General features: G+C 46.0%; 1 protein-coding gene across 2 annotated transcripts in view; it reads right to left on the bottom strand.

The window, feature by feature from the left end:
- The window catches only part of EXO1 (exonuclease 1), a 151,189-nt gene that overhangs the window by 50,027 nt on the left and 73,679 nt on the right, over positions 1-27,483 (bottom strand). For both annotated transcript variants that reach the window (XM_029594016.1, XM_029594017.1), the window contains 2 exons: positions 22,722-22,971; positions 4,169-4,703 (listed from right to left, as the gene is read on the bottom strand). In XM_029594016.1, the coding sequence (XP_029449876.1) occupies positions 4,169-4,703; positions 22,722-22,971 (785 nt within the window). The remainder of the gene's footprint in view (positions 1-4,168; positions 4,704-22,721; positions 22,972-27,483) is intronic.

Raw genomic sequence — 27,483 nt, 5'->3', positions numbered from 1 at the left:
TGGGTGGTGAATGCAGGGGTATTGTTTTGAATTTAAGATGGTATCCCCGATTCAGTATGGCTACTACCCATTGATCTTTGGTGATGAGACTCCATTGGTGTTTGAAATGATGGAGTCGACCTCCTACAGGTAAGAGGGGGCATGGGATTTATGGAGAGGCTTCTGTTCTCTTGATGTATTTCAAAAACTATCTGCTGGATCAGTTTGTGGAGGTGGCTGGGTTTTTGTCTGCTTTGGTTGGCGTGCATGTTCCCTTTGTGGTGGACGGTAGGAACGCGCTGAAGAAGCAGGTGGGTAATATTTTCTAGGCCTATAGAAGGGCCTCCTGGTGTCCCTTCTGGTCGTCTTTCTTACTGAGGATGGCTGATCCGATAGTAGTCTAGAGAGCTGTCGGACTGTCTCGTGATGGTCTTTTAATTGGGAGACAGTGTCTTGAATTTTTTCTCCAAAGAGATTGTCTCCAGTACATGGGAGATCTGCCAGTCTCTCGGACTTCTAGTCTGAGGTCAGAGGCCTTGAGCCAAGCCCACCTTCGTGCGTTGATTCCAGCTGCTGATAGGCGGGCGGATGTCTCAAATGAGTCGTAAGCTGCCCATACCTCATGTTTGCCAGATTCAAGGCCTTTGGCAATTAGAGTATTTAATGCCAGTTGCTGCTGAGGGAGATTATCGGCAATATTTTTGAACTTGTTTCCACAAGGTTTCTTTGGTACTTGCGTCATATAAAGCTGGTATGCCGCAATTTGAGATACCAGCATGGATCCCTGATAACCTTTCTTCCTAATGTATCTAAGAACTTCTGTTCTTTCCTGGTGGGCAGAAGAGTGTGGTTTTGTTTCCTGGCTTTTTTCTGGGCCGATTCAACAACCACAGAGTGGTGTGGCAATTGCAGCTTTTGGAAACCTGGGGTATGTTGAACCAGGTATGTTGCATCTGATCTTCTGTTTACAGCCGGTACAGAGCAAGGATGTTCCCTTAACCGATGCTGACTTTCCAGAAGCACTTCATGAATGGGTATTGCCCATTACCTCCTTTAGTGCATAAATGAACTGCAGCACTTCTAGAGTCTTGTGTCTTGTATCCTCTTCAGTAAGCAATTTGAAAGGAATTGTATCTGCCATTTCCTTTATAAAATTTGCAAATGACAAATCCTCAGGAGGGGACTTCCTCCTCTCTTCTGGTGGAGATGGCTCTGTCTGCAAATCTTCTGTATCAGTGTCAGTGTCTACACCCTCCCAAGGACTGTAGTGAGGTTGATAAGGTATTCAGAATGATCTGTTTGTGTTTTTGAAGATGTTTTGTTTAGAAGCAGACTTGGATGGTTGAGATGGAATCTGCTTTGCTATCATAGGATATAAAGTACACAAATCTTAGAGATGCCAAAATATATATATGAAAACATACAAAGTTTATTGAAAATCCCACCCATATATACCTACATAGACATTAAAACTAAGCTAGCACACTCACCATTCATATCCACAAATTAAAAAATATGTCTTTTTGAGATACAAAAAAGTACAAATGTACATTGTTATTACATATTGATTTTACAAATGCCCATGATTTATCATAGTTGATCAATTGCCTATATTATATATTGCCACAATTAAATGGAGTCATTTGTTCAATGTATCCTGGACATGATATGAATGAGTGAGTGTGCTAGCTTAGTTTTAATGTCTATGTAGGTATATATGGGTGGGATTTTCAATAAACTTTGTATGTTTCATATATATATTTTGGCTCTCTAAGATTTGTGTACTTTATGACAAGACTATAGAGAGTTGTATTTATATACCCTTTGTGTAAATTTGCTATCATAGGAGGCAGTAAAAGCATCGATGGCAATCGATGGCTGGCGTCGCCTGATGGACCGGGTCGCAATGGCATCGATGGGTCCAAGAATGGCATCGACGGTAAGGTCGGTATCCAAAGGTGTTGGAAGGCCGATGGTCCCGGGACAGAATCCGAGCCTCTCCCATCATCCTCCGTATTCCTGGGATTGGAATTGAAGGAATCATCGGTGGATGTTTTGACATCGATGGTCGCACCGGGGGAGCTGTCTGTGTCATCGATGTCAGTGCAGGAAAAACTCCCAATTAATGCATCGATTCTATTCAGCAATGGTTGAAAAATCGACGGATCTGGTGTCGATGCCGGTATCTGTACCGGCATGGAAGGAGGCTGAAATTTTTGAATGCCTCGACGATCGCTTGCTGGACCATGGAAGTCACTTCTTCCCTGGAGACTGGGACTGAGTCCACTGTCACAGGAGAAAGTAAGACTGGCGCTACTGGCTCTTCCACGAGTAAATGTGGTGGCACAGTCTTTAACACTGATCCCGGTGGAGAGCGCCTCGGTATCTCGGGTACAGAGGGACGTGTTTGTTCTAGTACCCGGACTTGCTTCGGTTCCTTCGGTGCCGATGCGGATGATGTTCCCTCCGATGGATCGGAAACTGAACAGTGTCGATGGCGTCTTTTATCTCGATGTTCTTTAGATGTCGAAGACGCTATGGAAGATCCGGATGGGGTCAGTGATGGACGGTCATCGGCCCTCTTTTTACCTCGATGTTTTTCAACAGAGGGTGATAAGTTCTTCGGAGACTATGTCGATGGAGTGAGTTTTTTTTAAACAGCTCCTCCATTTTGTCCAACCGGGCATGCCTGCCCTTCGGTGTCATCTGGGCGCAAGTTGTACAAGCCCGGACATCGTGACCTGATCCCAGGCATAAAACACAACATGTGGTGGGTCGTTGATCAACATAGCTTGGTTACAATTTGGGCATTTTTTGAATCCGGAGGCCATGTGAAAAATAGGACGGATAACGGTCGATGGCCTGCGGGTATCGAATGAAGGTGACAGGAATCGACCGAAAAATTGATTCAAAAAAGTACTCACCGATTACTATGTCGAAGGGAGACCCGAAGAATAAAGTTTGTGACTGAAAAGTTATCTTTTCTGTGAGGAAAAAAAAGTGAGGGAAAATTTCACAGAGCTCCTATTACGCTATGCTTACAGTACAGCGGGAAAAAAAGAGACTGAAGGGAAACCCCTGTGGCTGAGAATATCATGGCATGCTCAGTGTGCCAGCCAAACGTTTCTAGAAACTTTGAAGACGCTTTTCCTTGTGTCAGGGGCTCCATCTGATGATGTCACCCATATGTGAGGACTAATCATCCTGCTTGTCCTGGGATAATCTCTTTCCACTGTCACAATCAAGCCTAACGATAACCATAACCTCCAATTTCCTGCGGTAGCTCAACAGTTAAGATTTTGCCACAAGAATAGAAAATTGTGGCAACAATTCTGAAATCCTGCAACAATTATGCATAAATGTAAATGATTTTGTATATTACATGTTAATTTATTTAGCTCAATAAAAATAAGTAGCTTTCCCGGTCTTGCTTTCTGCCTGAATTTATTTTGTTGTTTGGGGAATTCTAAGAGCTCATGGATGGGAGAAGAGAGAGATAGAGAGAGAGAGGCTGCAGAGGCAAAGGAGAAAGATCAGGATGGGGGATGGGAAAGAAACAAGGATGGGTTCTAGGATTGTGGGTAGGACTTGGAAATTCCGAAGAGATGGAGCTGTCCCTCCCTGAGTTTTCCCCTCATCTCTCTCTCTCCCCCCACTTGCATGGATCCTCTCCCCCTTCCCCATACCAGGTGCCAAATACACACCCAACTTTCCCCTTACTCTTCTCACACCCTCTGATCCCTCATCTCCCAAATCCCCCTAATTCCAGCCCCTTTAGTCACACAATCCTGCCCACCCCATCCCCGTCCCAGTAATTCATTCCCCTGCCTGTGCTAACTGGTCAGTGCTGCATTGAATGGTCTTCTACCCTTTTCTTGCCCTGTACCCAACTTCTGTTTTCAACTGCGCAGGACAATATACAGTTACACAGTTCAAAACAGTCAAGTCCAAGGCATCTGAGAGAAAGAGGATATGGATCTACATGCCGCTACTCTCCTCCTTCACCTGCCACCGTTTCATGGGAGAGGAGATAGGAGTTGAAATGCACCTCTGCCTAACCAGGCTTAAATCCCTGGTCTTCTATAGTGATACCACTGGACAAGCAATTCGACATGAAGGATCAAGTTTGTGGCCCTTCCTGCAACAGTGGAACCACAGTGATCAGAGGCCCCAATTATAATATCCTTACTTCTGAGATGGAGTCCTTATTGGATGCCACTGAAGTCTTTGAGTTGTCAGAGCTGCTCTGTGAAAACCCTGTATCCCCCTGAGATAATGAAGAATGTTCTATTCCAGATAAAGATGAAGCTTCATTCACTGACTTGTCATCTTCATTATCTCCATGGCTTCCATTATATTCACAGAAACTTTGTGTCTGGGAGGCTGGTGTTAAGTCACTTTTCCTTCTGTGAAACTGCTGCAAGGACAAGAGTGCAGAAGACTGATTAGGAGTTCGTAAGTTCTCGCCTCCAAAACTTCCAGACCAACTGAAAACACTTTTATTAGCTCCCAGAGGGGAAGGCGAGATGGTTTTCCTCAAGTTCTCTTCCTCAGGTGATGAAAAAACTTGACCATCATCATCATCATCTGCCAATTTCAAGAGGTCTTTTGTATCACCACTATCGATTGAAATACTACTGGTATTGAACTCAAGCTTTTCTGGTGTTCGTTTTAATACATTTGTTGCACTACAGTCAGATGTATCTGAAGAATTACAAAAGAACCTGAAAGAAAAAAAGAAAATGAAATATAACAAAAACAGCTTAGTGACAGAGGTGTATTAAACAGGACTATCTACTGTAAAAGTTTGAATATGACATTTTAAGACTGTCAAATTCATATTCACTTTCAAATATTTGGAAGGGAGTGTGCCTACAGTTAACTTAGGACAACCACATTGCATCAGCATATTGAGGGGAGGCAGAGATAAGAACTACACAATTTGCTCTGTTTTAGATGGGCTCGTTTTCAATGGTGCCACCCTTTATCTACCTAAGAACATCAGATAGGCCATGTTGGGTTACACCACAAGCATATCGAATCCAGTATCCCGTCTGAGTAGCCAATACTGGTCATTAGAAAGCACCTGGAAAATCCCAGACAGTATATCCAATTTGGTGTTGCTCACTTTCAGGGATAGGTGGCGGGTTTCCTGAAGAACCACCTGGCTATGGATTTTTCCTCCAGAACTTCTCCAAATCCCTTTTAATTCAGTGGGCCTGAATATTCAGAGTGCGTTCACCAGTATTTAGCCATATAAGTGGGACTTATGCAGCTGAGTAGCAGCCGCTGAAAATGCACCCACATTCAGCAGGAGCCGCATAGCCATATAAGTCCCAGTTTTGAGTATTGACCCCACAGATGTTAGATGTCCTGACAAATTCCACATTAATTTTTTTTTTCAATTAACGCACTCAAATTTGTTTTGAATCTGCTAGTTTCATGGCTTGTCCCCTAGTCCTAATACTATTTGAAAGGGTAATGACCATTCCTTATTTACCTGTTTCCCTGCATTCATGATTTTATAAACCTCTATCATGTCTCTTCTCCAAACTGAAGAGCTTAACCTACTATGCTTCTCTTCATAAAGGGGATGGAATAGCTGCCTTATTTTTGTTGCTCTTCTCTATACCTTTTCTAATTCCATTATCTTTTTTGAGATAGAGTGACTGAACTGCACACAATACTCAAAACTGTGATCGCACACTAAAGACATTCTTATATGCACAGTTTTATTCTCAATTCCTAACATTCTATTTGCTATCTTGACTTTTCCATACACAGAGATGAAGATTTCAACATATTATCTGCAAGGATTGCAAGATCCTTTTACTGGGTAGTTATTCCCAATATGGAACCCAGCATTGTGTACCTATAGCTAGGATTATTTTTCTCTATGTGTATCATTTTCACTTGCCACATCAAATTTCTTTTATCATTTATATGGCCAATTCCCCAGTCATGCAAGTTCTTCTGCAGATCCTCAGTCTGTTTGTGTTTTATACAATTTTGAATATTTGTATTATTTGCAAATTTGATCACGAACTTTTACTGTTTAAAAGATATTAGAGTCAAGTATAAAAGTTATGTGTAATTGCATAATTGTGGGCCTTGGTTTTTGGAGGGGGCAGATTTAACTAAAACCAAGAAGTGTGGAATCTAGGTTGCTTTTCTGGGTTTGAGACAAGAAAAAAACCTAACTTTCAGTGGATTACATAAACTCATAGTAAGTGCATGTCAAGCAATATTTTGGTCACTGATAATCTCAACTGTTAAAAGCCCTTCCACCCTTCCACCCTACCCCTCTACCAACCCACCCCAGAGGTTGCTCTTCTAATATAGTCTTGCTAGAGTACATAATTGGTAACAAGATAATTTGCTAATATTTTACCAGATTAAAAGGAGCTTTCTATCAAATCAAATGAACAAGATGACTATCATTCAATGTAACAACTGTGGTGCCTTTATCTTGAAGCAAACTATCTGGAAGCTTTGGGCTTGCCCCATTTCTTCACAACTTTTCTCAATGAAAATGGGAGTTCGCTCACCTTAAAGCTGAATTAGCTACAATAACAAAAAAAAAAAAATAATGAATAAGTAGCCTCCAAGGAAACCTCACCCACTTTACAGCATTCAGGAATTTTTACCCCCTACCACAGAAGATTCAAAAACCCAAAACAAAGGGTTTACAGTTGGCTCAGGTAGGATAAGACCTGTGACCCAAAGACACCCATTCTTCACAACAGTGCGGCCCAGATGCCCTCCTCTACTTGCATAGAGCATCCAGAAACCCAAAAATAAATGAATTACAGTGGGTTCTGGTAGGATAAGACCTGTGATGCAGAGACACCCACTCTCTTGTGACTAGTACAAAATGCCTTCTCTGTATTGGAAAATGAAGAAACTCTAGCAATGGAGACTGATATGGGTTTGGAAAGGAAAGAAGAAAACCAACATTCACAGAAATTCCATAAACAACCAAAAACCATTTGAAGAAGCTCATTGTGCTGGGAGGCTCAGAGGCACTAATTTGGGAACACTATAATTAAATGCCTTCCAGGATCCTCAGCTGATAGAAATGCTAATCAGATAGTCAATGCAATCAATGAAGAAAGTAAGGACTCTGAAATTGACCTTATCATCCATCTATCTTGGAACCAATGACCTTGCTAGAAACCATATCCAAACCATACACAGAGAGATTTCCAGAATCCGGGAAAGCAGATTAGGCACATGGTGAAGACTATTGGGGTAGATTTTCAAATACCGCGAATAGGCGTACTTTTGTTGGCGCTCCAGGCGCAAACAAAAGTACGCTGGATTTTAGTAGATACGCGCGTAGCCGCGCGTATCCGCTAAATCCGGGATCGGCGCGCGCAAGGCTATCGATTCCGTATAGCCGGCGAGCGCCGAGCTGCGCAGCCTACCTCCGTTCCCTCTGAGGCCGCTCCGAAATCGGAGCGGCCTCGAAGGGAACTTTCCTTTGCCCTCCCCTCACCTTCCCCTCCCTTCCCCTACCTAACCCACCCGGCCCTGTCTAAACCCCTCACTTACCTTTGTCGGGGGATTTACGCCTCCCGGAGGGAGAAGTAAATCCCTGCGCGCCAGCGGGCCGCTAGCGCGCCGGGACGCGACCTGGGGGCGGGTCCGGAGGGTGCGGCCACGCCCCCGGACCGCCCCAGGCCATAGCCACGCCCCCGAGCCCGCCCCCGGAACGCTCCTGACACGCCCCGAAAACGCCGCTGCGCTCGGTCCCGCCCCCGACACGCCCCCTCCGAAAACCCCAGGACTTACGCGAGTCCTGGGGCTCTGCGCGCGCCGGTAGGCCTATGTAAAATAGGCTCACCGGCGCGCAGGGCCCTGCTCGCCTAAATCCGCCCAAATCCGGGCGGATTTAGGCGAGCAGGGCTCTTAAAATCCGCCCCATTGCCTTTTCAGAAGTATTCCTGTTCATGGAAAGGGGAAGGAAGGCTAAGCGATATAAATAATTTCAATGCATGGTTCAAAGCCTGGTGTAAGGAAGAAAGGTTTGGATATATTGGGGGCTGGGACTATGTACTGAACAGTAAGAGGCTCTATATCAAAGACGGCTTACATCTGTCTGTGGCAAGAAAGAATCCTAAGTAAAAAATTCAAATCATATACCATAAAGCATTTAAACTAAAGGATGGGGCTGGCAAAAGGAAATTAGAATGTCTCCACCAACATCTCCAAAAAGTGGGTGAAGACATTAACAAAAATCAGCTGAAAAGGGCAGAAAAGATGTCCAAGGAGAAAAGCTGGAAAGCTATGAGCACAAATGCTTGCAGTCTGGGCAATAAAATCCCAGACCTGTGGGCTCTAATGGTGGAAGCGGATCTGAACATTGTTACTGTTACAGAGACATGGTTCACAGAGTCTCATGATTGGGATACAGCCATCCCTGGCTATAACTTGTTTAAGAAGGACATGGTACAGAAAAGGTGGAGAAGCAGCTCTTTATGTTAGAAACAATGTGTAAGCAACTGAAATGCAAGGGATATTGGGTAGGGAAGAAGCATAATGGGTTGTCCTAAAAAAACCCCAAACAAACAACAAACAAACAAACATGGTGCTTCCATTTATATCTGTGTGGTCTACAGGCATCCAACTCAAACAGAACTGGACAAAGATCTGGTCGACGACATCCAAAAGGTGGGAAAGAAGGGAGATGTGTTGCCAGCTGGAGATTTTAATCTGCTGGATGTGTTTTGGAGTATCCCAACTATGGAATCTACGAGAAGTAGAGATAGTGGATACTTTTTCAAGGCACTCTGTTCCAACAAATGGTAATGGAACCCATGAGGGAGGGTGTGATATTTGACCTGGGGCTCAGAAATGGGGATGTCACAAATGTCCGAGAAGGTGCCCACCTAAGCACCAGTGATCATTAGACGGTATGGTTTGATATCGCAAACAGAATAGAGAGAAGACACACAAAAAGACTCAAGTTTTGCATTTCACAAATACAGACTTTGTAAAAATGGGATTGATCTTAGAGGAAGAAGTGGAAGACTGGGAGAAATGGGTGTGGTGGAACAACAGTGGGCCAAACTGAAAGGAGCTGTAACAAAGGCAACAAATCTATATCTTAGAAAAGTAAACAAAAGTAAGAGGAAAAAGAAACCGATCTGGTTCTCAAAACAAGTGGCTGGAAAAATAAGGGCAAAAAGAACAGCATTCAAGAGGTAAAAAGGATCCCAAAAAGAGGAACACAGGGAAGAATATCTGGTGAAACAGAGGGAGATGAAAAAATAAATCAGGAAAGCAAAAGGTTGATGAAGAAAGGACTGCCAAAGAGGTAAAGTGAATTGACAAAACATTTTTCAGATATATAAAGAGAAAGAAGGAAGGTCCAAAGTGGTATAGTAAAACTGAAAGGTGACCAGGAACAATGTGTGGAGAGAGATGAAGAAATGATAGAAATATTAAACAAATACTTCAGTTTGGTGTTCACTAAAAAAGACCCTGGAGAAGGACAGATGCTGGTCGACAAGATCATAGATAGGGATGGAGTAGATAAAACTATTTAAGGAACAGAATATATGGGAAGAGTTAGACAAACAAGGTGGACAAGGCCATGGGGCTGGATGAGATACATCCCAGGATACTTAAGGAGCTCAGAGATGTGCTGGCAGGTCCACTAAAAGACCCTTTCAATAAATCCCTGGAAACAGAAGTGGTGCCATGAGACTGGAGAAGAGCAATAGTGGTCCCGCTTCACAAGAATGGTAGCAGAGATGAGACTGGAAAATACAGGCCGGTTAGCATCACTTCAGTGATGGCAAAATTAACGGAGATGCTGCTGAAGGAAAGGATAATGAACTATCTACAATCTGGTGGGTTGCTGGTCCCGAGGCAGCATGGATTCACCAGGGGAAGGTCCTGTCAGACAAATCTGATTGATTTTTTTGATTGGGTGATTAGAGAATTATATTGAAGTGCACTCGATGTTATCTACTTGGATTTCAGCAAAGCTTTTGATACAGTCCCTTATAGGAGGCTTGTGAATAAAATGAGAAGCTTGGGAGTGAGCACCAAGGCAGTGGCGAGGATTACAAACTGGTTGACGGATAGGAGACAGCGTGTTATGGTAAATGAAGTCTATTCTGAAGAAAGAGCCGTGTTAAGCAGAGTACCACAGGGATCGGCGTTGGGACCAGTTCTGTTCAATATCTTTGTGCGCGACATTGTGGAAAGGACAGAAAGTAAAGTTTGTCTATTTGCAGATGATACTAAGATCTGCAACAGAGTGGACACACCTGAATGAATAGAGAGCAAAGTGATTTAAGAAAGCTTGAAGAGTAGTCAAAGATTTGGCAGCTGGGATTCAATGCCAAGAAGTGCAGAATCATGCATCTGGGATGCGGTAATCCAAAAGAGCTGTAGGTGATGAGGGATGAAAGACAGATGTGCACGGACCAAGACAGAGAGATCTTGCGGTGATAGTGTCTGGGGATCTGAAGATGGTGAAGCAAGGCAAAAGCTAAAGCCAGAGGAATGGTGGGCTGCATAGAAAAATAAATAACCAGTAAGAAAAAGGAGGTGATAATGCCCTTGTACAGTTTTTGAGACATGGAGCCCATATCTCAAAAAGGATAGAGACAGGATGGAGGCGGTCCAAAGAAGGGTGACGAAAATGGTGTGAGGTCTGTATCAGAAGACCTATGAGGAGAGGCTGAAGGATCTGAAGAGAGGAGGTGCAGGGAAGATATGAAATGGACCCTCCAATATCTAAAAGGTTTCAATGATGCATGGACTTCAAACCTTTTCCATTGGAAAGAAAAAACAATAGAACTCGGGGATCGCAAAATGAAACTCTGGGGGGCGGGGAAGACGACTCAGAACCAATGCCAGGAAATATTTCTTCACAGAGAGGGTGGTGGAGGCCTGGAACGCCCTTCCAGGCTTGGTGGTAAAGAAGAAAACAGTCAAAGAATTCAAAGGTACATGGGATAAACACAGAGGACCTGTAATTAGAGGGAGGAAATGAGCTAAGTGTGCAGGGGGGTAACTTAGACAGCAGGGGGACAAGAGAAATTGGATTCAGACGAAAACAGAGAGCCCCAACTTCCATGGTCTGGGATACTGTTACGTAGACATAAGGGAAAAAGCACAGGACAGCTTCTACAGCAAAGTCCTAAAGGAAACGAAGAAAGCATGCATGGGGGTAATTTCTATTGCGGCGGTTACTACCCTTAAAACATTAAGCCTTGATACTTTTGATGCAACTCCAACATTGCTCTTTGCTGCTACGGCAGGGGAAAAGAGCAATTGGATTTAGACAAAAAGCAACGAGGGCCCCAACTTTTACAGTTTGGGGAACTGATAAGCATGGGGGTAACCTGACCTAAGCAGCAGTTACTACCTTTAACAGAAGGCATTAAGATTACTTCCCTTAACCAATAAGCCTTGATGCTTTTGATGCAACTGTAACATAGCACAGTTGTTTACCTGTAAAAGGTATTCTCTGAGGACAGCAGGATGTTAGTCCTCACACATGGGTGACATCATTAGATGGAGCCTGGCATGGAACTTTGATATCAAAGAATCTAGAACTTTCAAACATGCTCTACTGAGCATGTGCAACTGTAGACATCACCATGACCCCTAGGCAGAGTCCCTCAGTCCATAATATAGCTAATACCTGGAGAAACCAACTCCCAGGGGAGGCAGGTGGGTTTCATGAGGACTAACATCCTGCTGAACAGCAGGACAGTATCAAAAATTTCAGGGGATGAAAGGTAATCCCTGAATGGGATCGCTAGCCCAAACCTCCGAGCAGGGAGATCCTTTAGGCCTGAAGCTCACCCACACTGCACCCTGGCAAGGACAGCGCTATCCATCCTGTCCACAGAATAGTTCAGGTGAGCAGGAAGACACTGAGCAGTCTAATGATGTGAGAAAAGCTAAAGGCAGTACTAGCCAGAGTTTGACGAAAATATAGGGAAAAAGTAGTGTATCTTTCCCTGCAGGTATAACTAAGTCATTGCACGAATACCTTAGCTTTTCTTCCCTCCCCCCAGATTCCAACTGGAAGTCAGACGGAGAGAAGAAACACAAGGAGACAAACCGCTGGACTGCCGGGGTAAGCACAAGGGGCTAGGTTGTATAAAAACCCCCAAGCGAATAACTCACTGCCGATTCCAATAGGGAATTTCCCAATGAAATAGAGCCTTCAGCCTGCTTGGAACAGCTGAAAGAGAGCGAATTCCACAAGGAAGAAATCCAGAAACATCCCACTAAGAGACAGGAAGTCAGGGTGCCGCAAGTGCAAACCTCTGTCCAATAGGATTTCTTCACCAGCCTGGAAAGTCAAAGAGTACCAAGGCAGGGCAAGGACGATCTCAGAACAAACTGCCCAAACCTGGCTTAGGTATTAATACCTAAGCCATGTTACCATATACTTCCCCCAAGGAAGCACGCAGTCCAGTAAATGGAACAATTGTTGCATGGTTTATAGGCCTCCAAACCAAAAGGAAGAGCTGGACAGAGATCTGGTTGAAGACATCCATAAGATAGGTAAGAAAGGGGAAGTGGTGATCGTTGGTGACTTTAATATGCCAGATGTAGACCGGAAAATCCCATCTGCAGAATCTAAAAACAGCAGAGCAATAGTGGATGCCATGCAAGTATCTTTGTTCAAACAAATGGTATTGGAACCCACGAGGAGAGAAGGAACTATTCTCGACTTAGTGCCTCAATAATGGAGATATCGTCTCTGATGTCAAGGTGGGTGCCCACCTCAGCACCAGTGATCATCAAACGGTATGGTTTAATATCACTAAAAGAATATGGAAAAGAAGCACAAAGACCAGAGTTTTACAGTTCAAAAACACAGACTTTGAGGAAATGGGGAAGTACCTAGAGGAAGAACTAAATGGATGGGAAAATGAGAGAGATGTGGATCAACAGTGGACCAATCTAAAAGTAGCAATCGCCAAGGCAACTGCTCTATATGTTAGAAATGTAAAGAAAAGCAAAAGAAAAATGAAACCTATCTGGTTCTCAAAGGAGGTGGCTGACAAAATTAAAGCTAAAAGAACTGCATACAAGAAATACAAAAGATCCCAAAGGGAGGAGCACAAAGAAGAATATCTGATTCAACTGAGGGACACTAAGAAATTAATCAAGTTGGCAAAAAGTCAAGCAGAAGAGAGGATTGCCAAGGAGATAAAATATGGTGACAAAACATTTTTCAGATACATCAGCGAAAAGAGAAAAGTCCAAAGTGGTATAGTGAAATTGAAAGGTGGAAATGATTAATGTGTGGAGGGAGACGAAGAAATGGCAGAAATATTAAACGAATACTTCAGCTCTGTGTTCACTAAAGAAGACCCTGGAGAAGGACCATCTCTACACAACAAGAAACTGGAGGGAAGCGGAACAGAGGAAAATCCATTTACAGTAGATAATGTATGGGAAGAGCTAAAGAATCTGAAAGTGGACAAAGCCAAGGGGCCTGATGGGATTCATCCAAGGATACTGAGGGAGCTCAGAGATGTGCTGGCGGGACCGCTGTGCGACCTGTTCAATAGATCCCTAGAAATGGGAGTGGTGCCGAGCGATTGGAGAAGAGCGGTGGTGGTCCCGCTTCACAAGAGTGGGAACAGAGAGGAGGCTGGTAACTACAGACCGGTTAGCCTCACTTCGGTGGTGGGAAAAGTAATGGAGTCACTGTTGAAAGAGAGAATAGTGAACTATCTACAGTCGGGAGAATTGATGGACCAGAGGCAGCATGGATTCACCAGAGGAAGATCCTGTCAGACAAATCTGATTGACTTTTTTGACTGGGTAACCAAGGAATTGGATAGAGGAAAAGCACTCGATATCATATACTTGGATTTCAGCAAAGCTTTTGATACGGTTCCGCACAGGAGACTGGTGAATAAAACGAGAAGCTTGGGAGTGAGTGCCGAGGTGGTGACCTGGATTGCAAATTGGTTGACGGACAGAAGACAATGTGTGATGGTAAATGGAACCTTCTCTGAAGAGAGAGCGGTTTTAAGTGGTGTACCGCAAGGATCGGTGTTGGGACTGGTCCTGTTCAATATCTTTGTGAGCGACATTGCGGACGAGATAGAAGGTAAGGTTTGTCTTTTTGCGGATGACACTAAGATCTGCAACAGAGTGGACACGCCGGAAGGAGTGGAGAGAATGAGACGGGATCTAAGGAAACTGGAAGAGTGGTCGAAGATATGGCAGCTGAGATTCAATGCCAAGAAGTGCAAAGTCATGCATATGGGGAGTGGAAATCCGAATGAACTGTATTCGATGGGGGGGGAAAGGCTGATGTGCACGGAGCAGGAGAGGGACCTGGGGTGATGGTGTCTAATGATCTGAAGTCGGCGAAACAATGCGACAAGGCGATAGCTAAAGCCAGAAGAATGCTGGGCTGCATAGAGAGAGGAATATCGAGTAAGAAAAGGGAAGTGATTATTCCCTTGTACAGGTCCTTGGTGAGGCCTCACCTGGAGTACTGTGTTCAGTTCTGGAGACCGTACCTTCAAAAAGACAAAGACAAGATGGAGGCGGTACAGAGAAGGGCGACCAGGAAGGTGGAGGATCTTCATCGGATGACGTACGAGGAGAGATTGAAGAATCTAAATATGTACACCCTGGAGGAAAGGAGAAGCAGAGGTGATATGATACAGACTTTCAGATACTTGAAAGGTGTTAATGATCAAAAGACAACGTCAAACCTTTTCCGAAGGAAAAAAATCAGCAGAACCAGGGGTCACGATTTGAAGCTCCAGGGAGGAAGATTCAGAACCAATGTCAGGAAGTATTTCTTCACGGAGAGGGTGGTGGATGCCTGGAATGCCCTTCCGGAGGATGTGGTGAAGACCAGAACTGTGAAGGACTTCAAAGGGGCGTGGGATAAACACTGTGGATCCATAAAGTCAAGAGGCTGCCAATGAAGAGTGGGTGACTCGCCAGAATGATGGCTACTGCCTGGAGTCAATACCCTTATTAAATAAACATACACAGGCTTACTGTGACTCCAACATCGCTCTAAGCTTCAACAGCAAGAGGAAATGTGGAAAAAAGGATTCACACTCACAAAGAGGGGAGTAGCTGGCTTGTTACGGCGGTTACTACCCCAAATCAATTAAGCCTGATACTTCACTTTCAATGCATATACAGCATAGTTCTCTGATTCAACGGCAGGGGAGAAGAAAAACTGATACTTCACACATCCAGCAGAGCTCTCTGCTTCAACGGCAGGGGAGAAGAAAAGAGGGTTCGCACTCACAAAGCGGGGAGTAGCTGGCTTGTTACGGCGGTTACTACCCAAACCAAATGTGCCTGATACTTCACTTTCGATGCACATCCAGCATGGCTCTCTGCTTCAACGGCATGGGAGAAGACTTATACTTCACGCATATCCAGCATAGCTCCCTGCTTCAACGGCAGGGGAGAAGGAAAAACAACCAATAAGGGCTGTATAACATAGTCTGGGTAAAACAAATAAGCATGGGTGCAGCTTGCTTATTGCGGCGGCTTCTACCCCTAACTAATCAAGCTAGATATTTCACTTGGATACAGCTCCATCACTGCTCTCTACATTAAAGGTGGGGGTGGAAGGGAAATAGAACCAAGAGCTAAGAGAAACAGATAAGTATGAGAGAAAAAATGTGTGAAGCTTGCTGGGCAGACTAGATGGGCCATTTGGTCTTCTTCTGCCGTCATTTCTATGTTTCTATGAACCAGGACTCCCTTTTTCCACAGTCAGGGTTATCCCTAAAATGGGGAAATATAGCTTGCAAGCCACTGCAACCAAAGAACATGCCTCTGTGGTAGAGTCCTTCGTCCCCCAACTCCCTCAGCCATATTCGCCAATTAGATGGATTAGAACCCTCGTCACTGAGGTAGGGTCCCACAGAAAAGAATGACTGGTAATAGTGGTCCCTATGATAAAAATACCCATTGAGCTAATCAGGTATCAAAGGTGACTCCTGGACAGGAGAAACCCCTAATCTTCACCAGGGAGCTAATCTGGAAAGGCTCCATTACAAAACAGAACTGGGCTGCCTTAGGCAACCTAAGGAAAGCACTACCGCTCGACCGGCTTTCAGATAACACGAGGAACAGAGAGCGATCGCAGTCAGAAGCAGTGACATGTCTTCTCCAGGAAACGGAGTACGAGGGACAACCCTTGCAGGGATGGACAACCAGGCATCTAGAGGGGAACCTATAAGAGTTGCCCTGGAACCCAGTTGAAACCCCCCTTCCTGCAAGGACAGGAAAGCAACGGGAATCGGGGCTTCCCAATCCTGAAAAAACTGTCGACTCTCCAGTTGAGCGTTGACACACAATCACTAAGGTTCAGAAGCAATCAATCTGCTACTGGCAGCCACCCTCAGATGGGGAAGGCCACTACTGTAATCAACGAACGGGTCCTCGCAAAAACGGTCAGATGACTGCCGCTGCTGTCCCCCGGCCTACAAAGAGATGCACCAATACAAAGAATCAAGGCTCGGGGTCAGTGGTAAACCTGCCAGGGATGGAATCCCAAGGGCTTCCTCACAAATGGAATTGGTGACACGGAAGGGATCGAAAGACATTCTTTTTCTGAGAAAGGAGATGACTCCAGACACTACCCTCCTGGTGTCTACTCCCCTTAGGGTTTGACCAGGAATGTTGTCCTGGGTCAGTCCAGTGGCCGAGGTGCACAACCTGTTATGCTCACCATGACAGAAACACACACACACACACACACACACACAGTAGAAGGCAAATGGAGTATAGAGCCCTCCACCTTAAAAGTACGATGATCAGTACCCATACAATGGTATCCCATTATATGGATGGTGGCACACCTATGACCCCCACTTGCCGTGCTTGTGGGTAGAATCCCAAGGAACAGCAAGGACCGAGCACCATGTGCTAGAATCTGTGGCTGCGTGCTGCCAAAGGCAAATCTTAGAATGTATGACGATGCCTTCCTTGCCAGTGCTCCCCGGCATTTTGTGGTGCAGAACTGATGAGGCTGAGACGCTAATGCAACAATGGCAGAAGCCTGGCATGACTGAGAACTGCACAGACAGGGAGAATGCCGCCCGCCATCACACGAGGCACTTTGATTAGATGCCTTACTGTATTCAACCGTTCATGCTGTGCTCCACTATTACAGCAACTCCCAGTGGAGTGCATAGGAACAGTGTAACGACAGCATCCCCAGTACCATTGGGGCTCTGGGTATGGCATGGTGATGGGTAGCGTTCTATGGCATCGCCCCCTCAAGTACCTGATAATGCTCCAAGAGGCAGGACACAGCCCTTGAAACTGCATCGGGAATGGTTCACTGCGGTTTCCTTCATGAAATGACAGTAGTGAAATCCATGGCGACAGACTGTGCCCATGTTGTTCTGCGGTTTTGTCCTGCAGCATTTGACTGTGTCCACTGGTGCTCACACTGTTGACAGTGCCCGTAGGGCTCATAGCATTTTCACACTCACCAACAATGGATCACACCAAGGGCACCAAATGACGCTGCACCCAGTGCTTCGATAGCGGTTGACCGAATCTTGATCAGTTCGATGGCATATAGCACCATCCCTGGTGCCACAGGCAGCCGCAGACCTCAACAGCCCGGCGGCACTGAGAGACTCTGGTGCCTGACGGCATCGATGGACTAGCGGACGAAGGATGCCTGGGGTGCCTGCAGGCAGAGGCTCTGCAGCCCCGATACGTCTCATCGATGCCCAAAGGGACCAATGATTGCCAGTGCCATCAACTGTTCTCCAAGCTCACCTATCCATCCAAGGACATTGATGCTGCTAGCTCAATGGCGTCACTCACCAGCACTATGGCCGACGATAGCCTCTCTAGTGCTCATTAACAGCGATGGTGCACAAATCCAGGTAGGACCTCCAATGCCCCCTGATCCCAGAAGCTCAGGACCCCCGAGATCATTGGCATCCATGGTGCAATATAGCCATAGGCAAGTGATGGGTCAGCATAATGTCACTCAGTGCCCCATCGGGACAACATCAAGGAGCCTTGAGGGCACCAGACCACTGAACTTGGATGTCTCGGCGTACCAGGGTGCCTTGAGTAAATTGCTCTTCCAGAGCCTCAACCTCCCTTAGCTGCTGCTGCCCCCTCACCTACTGCAAAGGTCCTGTTTTCTTCTCCCCTTCAACTCCCCCACTAAGGAGAAATTACTACTTAACTGATTTCCTTTTTTATTTTAGTACAGACAGGTGAATCCAAAACCAGTGTATCATGCACCTCTACCAGCAAATGGAGACTGAGCAAAGCTGACATCACCGTATATATACCCCTGCAGTGACATCGGATTACCAGTATTCTCTGCAAAGCCAATTGTGGACAAACTAACAACTTGATTATTAACAGAATATCATTCCAGTACTCAGCTAACAGGAAATAACTGAGCTCAAACAAAGAGTGTAATAACACAAGTCTAGGGACTGGATTGACACATCAGTACTCCCTCTATCGCATAGCCATGCAGGAGGACCATGGAACAACCATTCAACATCTAAGGGTGGGAAGGTAGATTCACCTGCCTTTAATAAAGAAAAGGAAATTATCAGGTAAGTAGTAATTTCTTAGTGTTCAGACAGGTAAATCCAGAAGCAGGAGGCTGTACGCGGTCCAATCAACACCGCACGCACAAAGGTTGTGTCCTCCCAGGCCTGCAAATCTAGGCGGTAATGCCTGGAAAAGGTGTGTAAGAAGGACCACGTCACAGCTCGGCAATTGTCAACCAGAGGTTAGATTGTCTCCCTCTATGACACTGCCTGAGCCCCTAGTGGAATGAGCTTTAACCTGAATAGATAACGGCTGCTCAGTTTCCACATATGCAGCCATGACTAACTCCTTAGTCTAGCAGGTTATTGTAGCCCACGACGCCAGCTTGCCCTGTCTACTTCCACCATGGAGGACAAACAGGCCATCCCGTCATCCTGAGAGGTTTAGAAACCTCCAAAATACCTCAAGATATGCCCATCATCCAAGGGCTGTAACAGGTGATAGTTCTCTGTATCTCTTTCCCTGACCAGGGACCGCAGGGAAATTGACTGATTCAAGTGAAAATCCAAGACCACTTTTGGCAAAATGAAGGAACAGTACTCAGCTGTATCGCCCCTGGAATCACACGTAGAAAGAGCTCTAACAAGGTCTACCCTACGCACCAAACAAATTGCCACAAAACCCCCCACTATTTTCAAGGTTAGTAATCTCAAGGAAAGGTTACGCTTCAATTGAAAAACAGCACCCGCCAAAAAATCCAAAACTAGATTAAGACTCCACAAAAGCACCGGCAACCGCAAGGGGGGGGGGACGGGGGACGAAGGTGCTTCACTCCTTTTAATAAACGGGTCACATCTGGCTGAGCCGACAAGGTCCACCATTCATTTGACCTTGAAAACAGGCAAGAACCACCACCTGTACCTCCAATGAATTAAGGGCCAACCCTTTACTCAATCATCCTGCAAAAATTCCAAAATGAGTGGGATCTTAACCAAATAAGGCGGAACCCCTTGATCTTCACATTAAGCCTCAAACACTCGCCAAACCCACACATAGGCTAAGGAAGTAGAGAACTTTCTTGCTCGGGGCAAGGTGGCAATATACCCATGCTTCAGCAACTGAGCCCTCTCAAGAGCGATACTGTAAGATAAAATAGAGTCAGATCTTCATGAAGAACTGGCCCCTACCAAAGCAGATTCCTGTGAGCCAGAAACTGGAAAAGAGTCCTCCAGGAGCCTTCGCAAGTTTGCATACCATGGTCTTCTGAGTCAAGCAGGTGCCACCAGAAGCACCATCCTCATGCGACTCTCTATTCCCTGAATCATTCTGTCCAACCTGGGCCACGTGGAAAAGGCATACAGTAGCTTGCACTCCAGCCACTCCTGCATGAGTGCATCAATGCACAAGAATGTTTGGTCTCTCCTGCAACTGAAGAAGGAACCTTCGCATTGCACGAAGACGCCAGCAGGTCCAGAAACGGAAGGCTCCTGACAGTGAGCTCCCCCAACCCTGGAGGCTTGCATCTGTCATGAGTACTAGCCAGTTTGGTGATCTAAGGGACCACCCACTTCCTTAGATGATCCACTTGCAACCATCACTGCAGGTGTATGCAGATCTCCATTGCCAGGTGAAGCCGAATTGAATAGTCCCGAGACTGTGGGTTCCTACGAGACAGCAGATTACACTGAAGAGGACGAATATGCGCCCTCACCCACTGTACCACCTCTAGGATTGCCGCCATCAATCTGACCAATTTCTCAGCCATAGCTGAAGCCTAGTCGCTATTATCAAAGCCACCCCCCTCTGGTCGAAGTGCAGATCAAAATTGTAGCCCGCATCTGCCAAAAAGGCAGTTGCTGGTTCCGTCACTGCCCTGGAATTCACACCAGATTTATCGACCTCCTAAGAGAGAAGTAAACAAGAGCAAGCCACCAGGGAACAACAGGAAGCTATCTGCAAATTGTCATTGCTTCAAAAGCCTGCTTAAGGAAAGCCTCAATTCTCCTATCCTGAGCATCCTTCAAAGCTGCTCTCCCTTCCATGGGGATAGTCATCCGCTTGGTAAAGGCACACACAAGTGCATTCACCTATGGAAAGAGCAATTGCTCTCTCGCAGCTAGATCCAGGGAGTACAGTCCTTACAAGACTCGCCCCCCTTTAAAATTAACTTCTGGGGTGCCCCATTCAAAATCAATCAATTCCTGAATGGCCTCCATAATATGAAAGAAACAAGAGGCTTTATAAAAAGAGATCAAAATGGGATCTTTCTTTGGCTCAGAAACAGATTCTGCCCCCAGAACTCCCAGCATCATCAATGTCAGGGAAATCAGAGCCGGTAACTTATCACTATGAAAGAAACACAACATAGTTCTATAGGGCTCCAATCCCAGAGGAATTTCCCCATCTTCCAGGGAGGAAGGATTGGCCTCATCATCCGTGCTATCTGGGTTTCTATCAGAGAGATCTATGGCAGATCTAGGCTTACTATGACAATTACCCGCAGCACCAGGAGTGCGGGATCCGCTGCCTGTGATCCTGACCTGTCAAGATTGGCTGGGGACTGCGCTTGAAGAAAAAAGACTGCAGACTTTGAAAGAATTTCTACTCAAGAAAAGGCAGAGGGATCCATGCCAAAACCAGGGGGGCATCAGACCTGCACCCACTGAATTACCCTCCCCCACTGACGAACTATTTAGGGGAGTCCCAAAATCAGGCAACACCGCTGTCAGCTCTATTTCCATTCCTGCACCAGACTGGGAAGAACCGGACTTAGCAAAAGCAGACGGAGGCAAATCTCCCTGAGCCTTCAAACAGTGCTGATACAAGTTAGAGGGAATGCCAGGCTGGAATGCCCAAATATGAGAAGCAACACATAGGGCAAGGCACTTAGGCTTCTTTGCTATGGGTGCCATTAGTCTGTCAATACACCCTAACAGGCGTCTTATGATAGCGCACTCAAAATTTAGGAGCATAACACTGGGCCTTGGTATGCATACAAACTGAGCTCCTACCAGGAAGCTCAGATAGTGCACGCAAATAAGTGTGGGTGCGAGTGAGCGCATAACTAAGTGCCTTGGTAGGCGCTCCTATGCACCTAACTAGGTGCCGAAGTGGACATCCAACTAGGCGCACAACTTGGACACAACGGGATCTACAGCCGGATGCACAAGCACAAACCGACGGAACTGAAGGCGGCAGGTGTGTGTGAAACAATCATGCAAAAATGGCATCGTAGCCTTCAACGCAGCCTGAGAGCGGGGCCTAGCCCAAAAAGGGTTGCTCAACCCACCAAGCTACCCATGTCTCCTAAGCTCCCCTGTAGGCAGGAATGACCATCAGATTGGCAAGCTGAGCATGGAAACCTGGGGGGGGAATCCCTACTTAAAAAAAAAAAAAGAAAAAGAGAGGAGAGTTAAGTTACCCTTTACCTGAGCTTAGCCCATCCTGGCCAAGTACAAGATCGGTCTCCGGCTATAGGGGGAGATGGCAAGGACGTGCTTGTACTATAGGGGTGACCAACTCCAGTCAGAGAGCCACAAACAGACCAGGTTTTCAGGATATGCACAATGAATATGCATGAGATACATTTGCATACAGTAATGGTAGTGTATACAAATCTCATGCATATTCATTGTGTATATCCTGAAAACCAGGTCTGTTTGTGGATCTTGAGGACAGGAGTTGGCCACCCCCGATATACTACATACATACAACCTTATGATTAACATATGCTTAATAGCACTGCATTACACCTTTCTGCTCATGCCAAAACATCCCACTACTCAAATATCAAGTTTATGTATTATCTAATTATAAACAAACTAAAATTTGACTGATAGAACTGAAAAGCAAATTGCTATGCTGCTTGCAATCAGTTGTGTGTATCAAGAATCAATTCCAAAGTAAAGAATTATAATAGTGTTCTTCAAAAGAGGCTTGGTAAAGCATAACATTAAAAATGGTAAATTACCATGCTATCATAAAAGAACAATGTGCAAATGAACTGATATTAGATTGTTTTCCTGTATAAAACCAACTGCAGAACCACCCACATCAATATGCAACCAGAGTGATCATGGAAGCGTGAGTTAGGGACAAGAAGAGAATCTGGTGATAAAAATAGTAACTGTTGTTCTACAGAAACTGGGGTAAGTAGAAAAAAAATGTTTTGCAAACAATTGTTGCTGTTAAGAGAGGATTAAATTAACAGTTTAAGTACATACCTACTTCTGGTACCTGGGACAATAATAGAACTATTTTCTTCATTTTTCCTTTGAAGGAAGATAGCAAATTTATTTCTGATTATTGGCTGGGAGTTGAAACTTTCTTTGCTAAATGAGTCCTCTGAAGAATCCAATGCAGAGATTGCAGACGACATTTCTGATATTCCATCATCTTTACTGTTCTCTTGCTTTTCCTTCTTAGCTCTTGAAAAGGAGTATTGGCTCAGTAAGTCAACTTCTGAAAGCTCTTCTAAACACATTTAAAAAGCAAACTATTGTACATTTCTTGATTATGCAAGGAAGCAATTTCTGAGTTATGCAGCTATTCATAACATAATATAATTCAAGATCATAACATAAGATATTTATTTATATTCTGCTTTTCAGCACTTCAAAGTGGATTACATTCAGGTACTTTACCAGGTACCCACTGGTCAGACGTGATGCAGGTCCACCTCCGATAAAACAGACAGGTGCCTGCCTATCCTCCAGGAACAGAGGATGGACCCCCAAAACTTCATTGGAAGGATTGAAGAGTTCCAGATCTGGAGGTGCCATCCTTACCTGGCTTCTTTGCCTGAAAAGATTGAGGCTGCTCAAACCTCTGATAGAGCAAAATCGTTGAGAGCTCCAAAATCACCCTTTTGCCTGAGAAAACTGGGAAACTGACTTCCTTTCCTCTAGTAACCGAGGAAATTTTGATTTTCCCCACTGATCCGCCATCTTCTCTAACTACTCCCCAAACAACTAACACCTCATAAAAGGCAACTTGGTAAGGTTCGACTTCGAAATAGTATCAGCAGACCAGTTTCAAAGCCAAAGACATCTTTGGACTGCAATTAAGACACCCCATGAGCCGCCATACATGCCAAATCATAACCGCATCCACTTGGAAGGAAGCTCCCGGTTCCAGGTATGGGCCATTCTCTCCTAGAGCTTTCTGGGCCAATTGTAATCCAGCCCTTGCTCCCATACAACAGCAAGAAGATCTGGAGATTCATGGCCATCGCTTCAAAGGCCTGCTTCAAAATTTCCTCAATCTTCCATTCTTTAGCATCCTTTAAAGCTGCACCGCCTTCTACTTGAATAGTGGTCCACTTCGTCACCACGCAGACCAAAGTGTCTTTGAGAAACTGGAGCTGCTCCCTAGCTTTAGGATCTATAGGACAGCGGTTCTCAACCAGTGTGTCATCATGTTTCCCAGAACCCTGCTGGCCCAGCTGCTCCCCTGCCCCAACTCTTCCTCTGCATGGGCTTGAAATGCTGATAGCCTGGGTGGAACATGGCAGAAGAGCTGAAGACAATGGCACTCGCAGCATAGTCTCTTTTTCCCACCCCCAACGGTCCAGAAGAGAAAGTGGTGAGCAACAACTGCACACGTGGGAAGAAGAGACCATGCTAGGTACAAGTGCTGCAGCATCGGGCCAAAGCAAAAGAGCAGCGCGGCCTAAAGCAACGTCGGCCCCCATGGCCAATGGGACTCCTTTCTCGATGCTGCAAGGGCTGGAAGAGAAGGAGGCTGTTGCTGCCGCTAGTTGTTCAGTGGGGGGAGAGAGTGAATAAATTTGTGTGATTGAGAACCTGTGTGTGAAAGAGCATGTGTGCGTGATTGAGAGCCTGTATGTATAAGAGAAAGAGAGCATGTGTCTAACTATGTGATTGAAGCCCATGCAAGTGAAAGAGAGAGCATGTGTATAGCAGAGTTGCTTACTTGTAATAAGTGTTCTCCAAGGCCAGCAGGATGTTAGTCCTCACACATGGGTGACACCATCAGATGGAGCCTGGCATGGAACTTTGATCTCAAAGACTCTAGAGCAGGGGTCGGGAACCTTTTTGGCTGAGAGAGCCATGAACGCCACATATTTTAAAATGTAATTCCGTGAGAGCCATACAAGACCTACCAAATTAATTTACTACAAACCCCCACCCTCCTGACCCCCCCAAGACCTGCCAAAAGTCCCTGGTGGTCCAGCGGGGGTCCAGGGCTCGCAGACAAATCTTTAATAAAAAAGTAAAAATCTAACAAAACCCCCCACCCTCCTGATGCCCCCCCAATACCTCCAAAATTAATTTACTACAATCCCCCACCCTCCTGACCCCCCCAAGACCTGCCAAAAGTCCCTGGTGGTCCAGGAGCGGTCCGGGAGCGATCTACCAGACTTGGGCTGTCGGCTGCCAATAGTCAAAATGGCGCCGATGGCCCTTTGCCCTCACTATGTCACTGGGGTCAACCAATGGCAGCGGTAGCCCCTGTGACATAGTAAGGGCAAAGGACCGTCGACGCCATTTTGATTACTGGCAGCCGACAGCCCTTTGCCCTTACTATGTCACAGGGGCTACCTCCGCCATTGGTCGACCCCAGTGACATAGTGAGGGCAAAGGGCCGTCAGCGCCATTTTGACTACTGGCAGCCGACAGCCCAAGTCCAGGAGATCGCTCCTGCACCGCTCTTGGACCCCCGCTGGACCACCAGGGACTTTTGGCAGGTCTTTGGGGGGGGGGGGGTTTGTAGTAAATTAATTTTGGAGGTCTTGGGGGTGTCAGGAAGGTGGGGGGTTATATTAGATTTTTACTTTTTTATTAAATATTTGTCTGCGAGCCAGATGCAACCATCAAAAGAGCCACATCTGGCTCGCGAGCCATTGGTTCCCAACCCCTGCTCTAGAGCTTTCAACATGCCCTACTGAGCATGAGCAGCTATAGTCATCACCCTACCCCCTAGGCAGAGGCCCTCAGTCCATGATATAGCTAATACATGTAGAAACCAACTCCCAGGGGAGGCGGGCGGGTTCTGTAAGGACTAACATCCTGTTGTCCTCAGAGAACATCTGTTACAGGTAAGCAACTCTGCTTTCTCTAAGGACAAGTAGGATGGCAGTTCTCACACATGGCTGAATCCCTAGCTACAGGATGTCCGAGCAGGACAAAGCAGGAAACCAGAAAGTGCTGAAGCACTATCAGTCTCCCTTTTGCCTGTGAGGCAGCCAACCCACAAGGGGTCCAGGCTGGAGAAGAGTTGGGTTCTACAAAGTAAAGCCATAGAAATGACTGAGACAAAACCCTCTTGCATAGCAGGGGTGCCTAAGGCAGAGGAGTTATGCGAGTCTGAGCAGAAGCATACTCCGCATCACGGAAAACATTACAAGCAGGGTTCAGAATAGTAAACTTGACAATGAATCTCCTGGGTACAGGAAAAAGCCTAGAGATGTAAACAGAAGGGCTCTTGGACGAAGACTGCACAGTTTTCAGCTGTGTAAGAAGACAACTGAAAACCCAATTGGGGCCTGAGAACTTCCCAGAAAGAAACTGTGGTCTGACATCCGAAGGACAAAATGTCTCTGCAGAATTGTGCCCATGTGACTGATAGGCACAATGAGCAGAAAAGCCCAAGCAGGACAGCAACAAGAGTTTCAGAGGATGAACAGCAACTCCTGAATGGATCACTAGTACAACTCCCGAGCAGGGAGAAAAGTTAGGCCTGAAGCTCACCCATACTGCACCCTGTCAAGGGCTGGACCAACCATCCTGCCTACAGGATCGGTCAGGTGAGCAGGAAGGCACTTTGGACAACCTAGTGAAGTGAGAAAGCTAAAGGCAGTATTGGCCAGAGCCTGGCGAAAATATAGGGGAAACGTGGTGTATCTTTCCCTGCAGGTATACCACGAATGCCTTAGCTTTTCCTCCCCTCCTCCCAACATTCCAGCTGGAAGTCAGAGGGAGTGAGAACACAAGGAGGTAGACTGCTGGATTGCCGGGGTAAGCACTAGTCGCTAGGTGGTATATCCCAAACCCAAGCAAATCACTCACTGCTGATTCCAGCAGGGAGATACCCACTGAGACAGAGCCCTCAGTCTGCTTGGAACAGCTGAACTGAGAGCGAATTCCCCAGGGAAGAAATCCAAGAATACTCCACTAAGAGTATTACTGGATACTGCAGCTGTTTTCTGGATGACAGTCTCCCCTCCTACTTTCCATTGATGGCAGGGCATAACTTTCTCAACAAAGGTGGGGGGGGAGGGCAGATAAAAAGTTCCCTCGGAGGGAACGGAGGCAGGCTGCTCGGCGCGTGCGCAGGTTGCACAGTTGTGCACCCCCCTGCGCGCGCCGACCCTGGATTTTATAACATGCACGCGGAAGTGCGTGCATGTTATAAAATTGGGCGTAGATTTGTTTGCGCTGGGTTGCGTGAACAAATCTACGCCCGCGCATAACTTTAAAAATCTACCCCCAGTCTCTGAAGTAGAGGAGGCTGGAAAACCTGGAGCAGATCCCAGTACAGGATTTTGTGTCAGCATAAATGCCTGCACAAAGATCTAAAGAACTCTCTCAACAGAGAAGACCAAGCTGGAGAAGAAGCTTCTACTGCAGAAAGATCAGGAACACCCATAAGGTTTTCTGCTCTAGTAGATTTCCGCAACCCCCCCACCCCAAGCCACTTGCTCCTCAGGGCTAGAAGGAGGGCCCCCTCCATTGCCATGTGGTCCAACTTCAGCCTGACCTGCTCCATCGCTGCAGAATCCCCCAAGACGACCAAATCACCTCCCCACAGTTCCTCTTCTTCACACAGAAACACAAGGAACATCTTTGCTGTTCTCCCAGAGTGCAACTTGCAAATTCCACATCCTGGGCAAATTGCAGACTTTTTTCCCCATGCTTAACTGTTGTCACCATTAGCACCACTGCTTCTTCTGTTTTGCAAACAGTGCCACCATGGCTAGGGCCCCAAATTACAAATCAGCTACTTCCCCCATTTCAGATGCCG

Source organism: Rhinatrema bivittatum, chromosome 3 (genome assembly GCF_901001135.1).
Source record: "Rhinatrema bivittatum chromosome 3, aRhiBiv1.1, whole genome shotgun sequence".
NCBI lineage: Eukaryota > Metazoa > Chordata > Amphibia > Gymnophiona > Rhinatrematidae > Rhinatrema > Rhinatrema bivittatum.
This window is presented reverse-complemented; position numbering and strand designations above follow the sequence as displayed.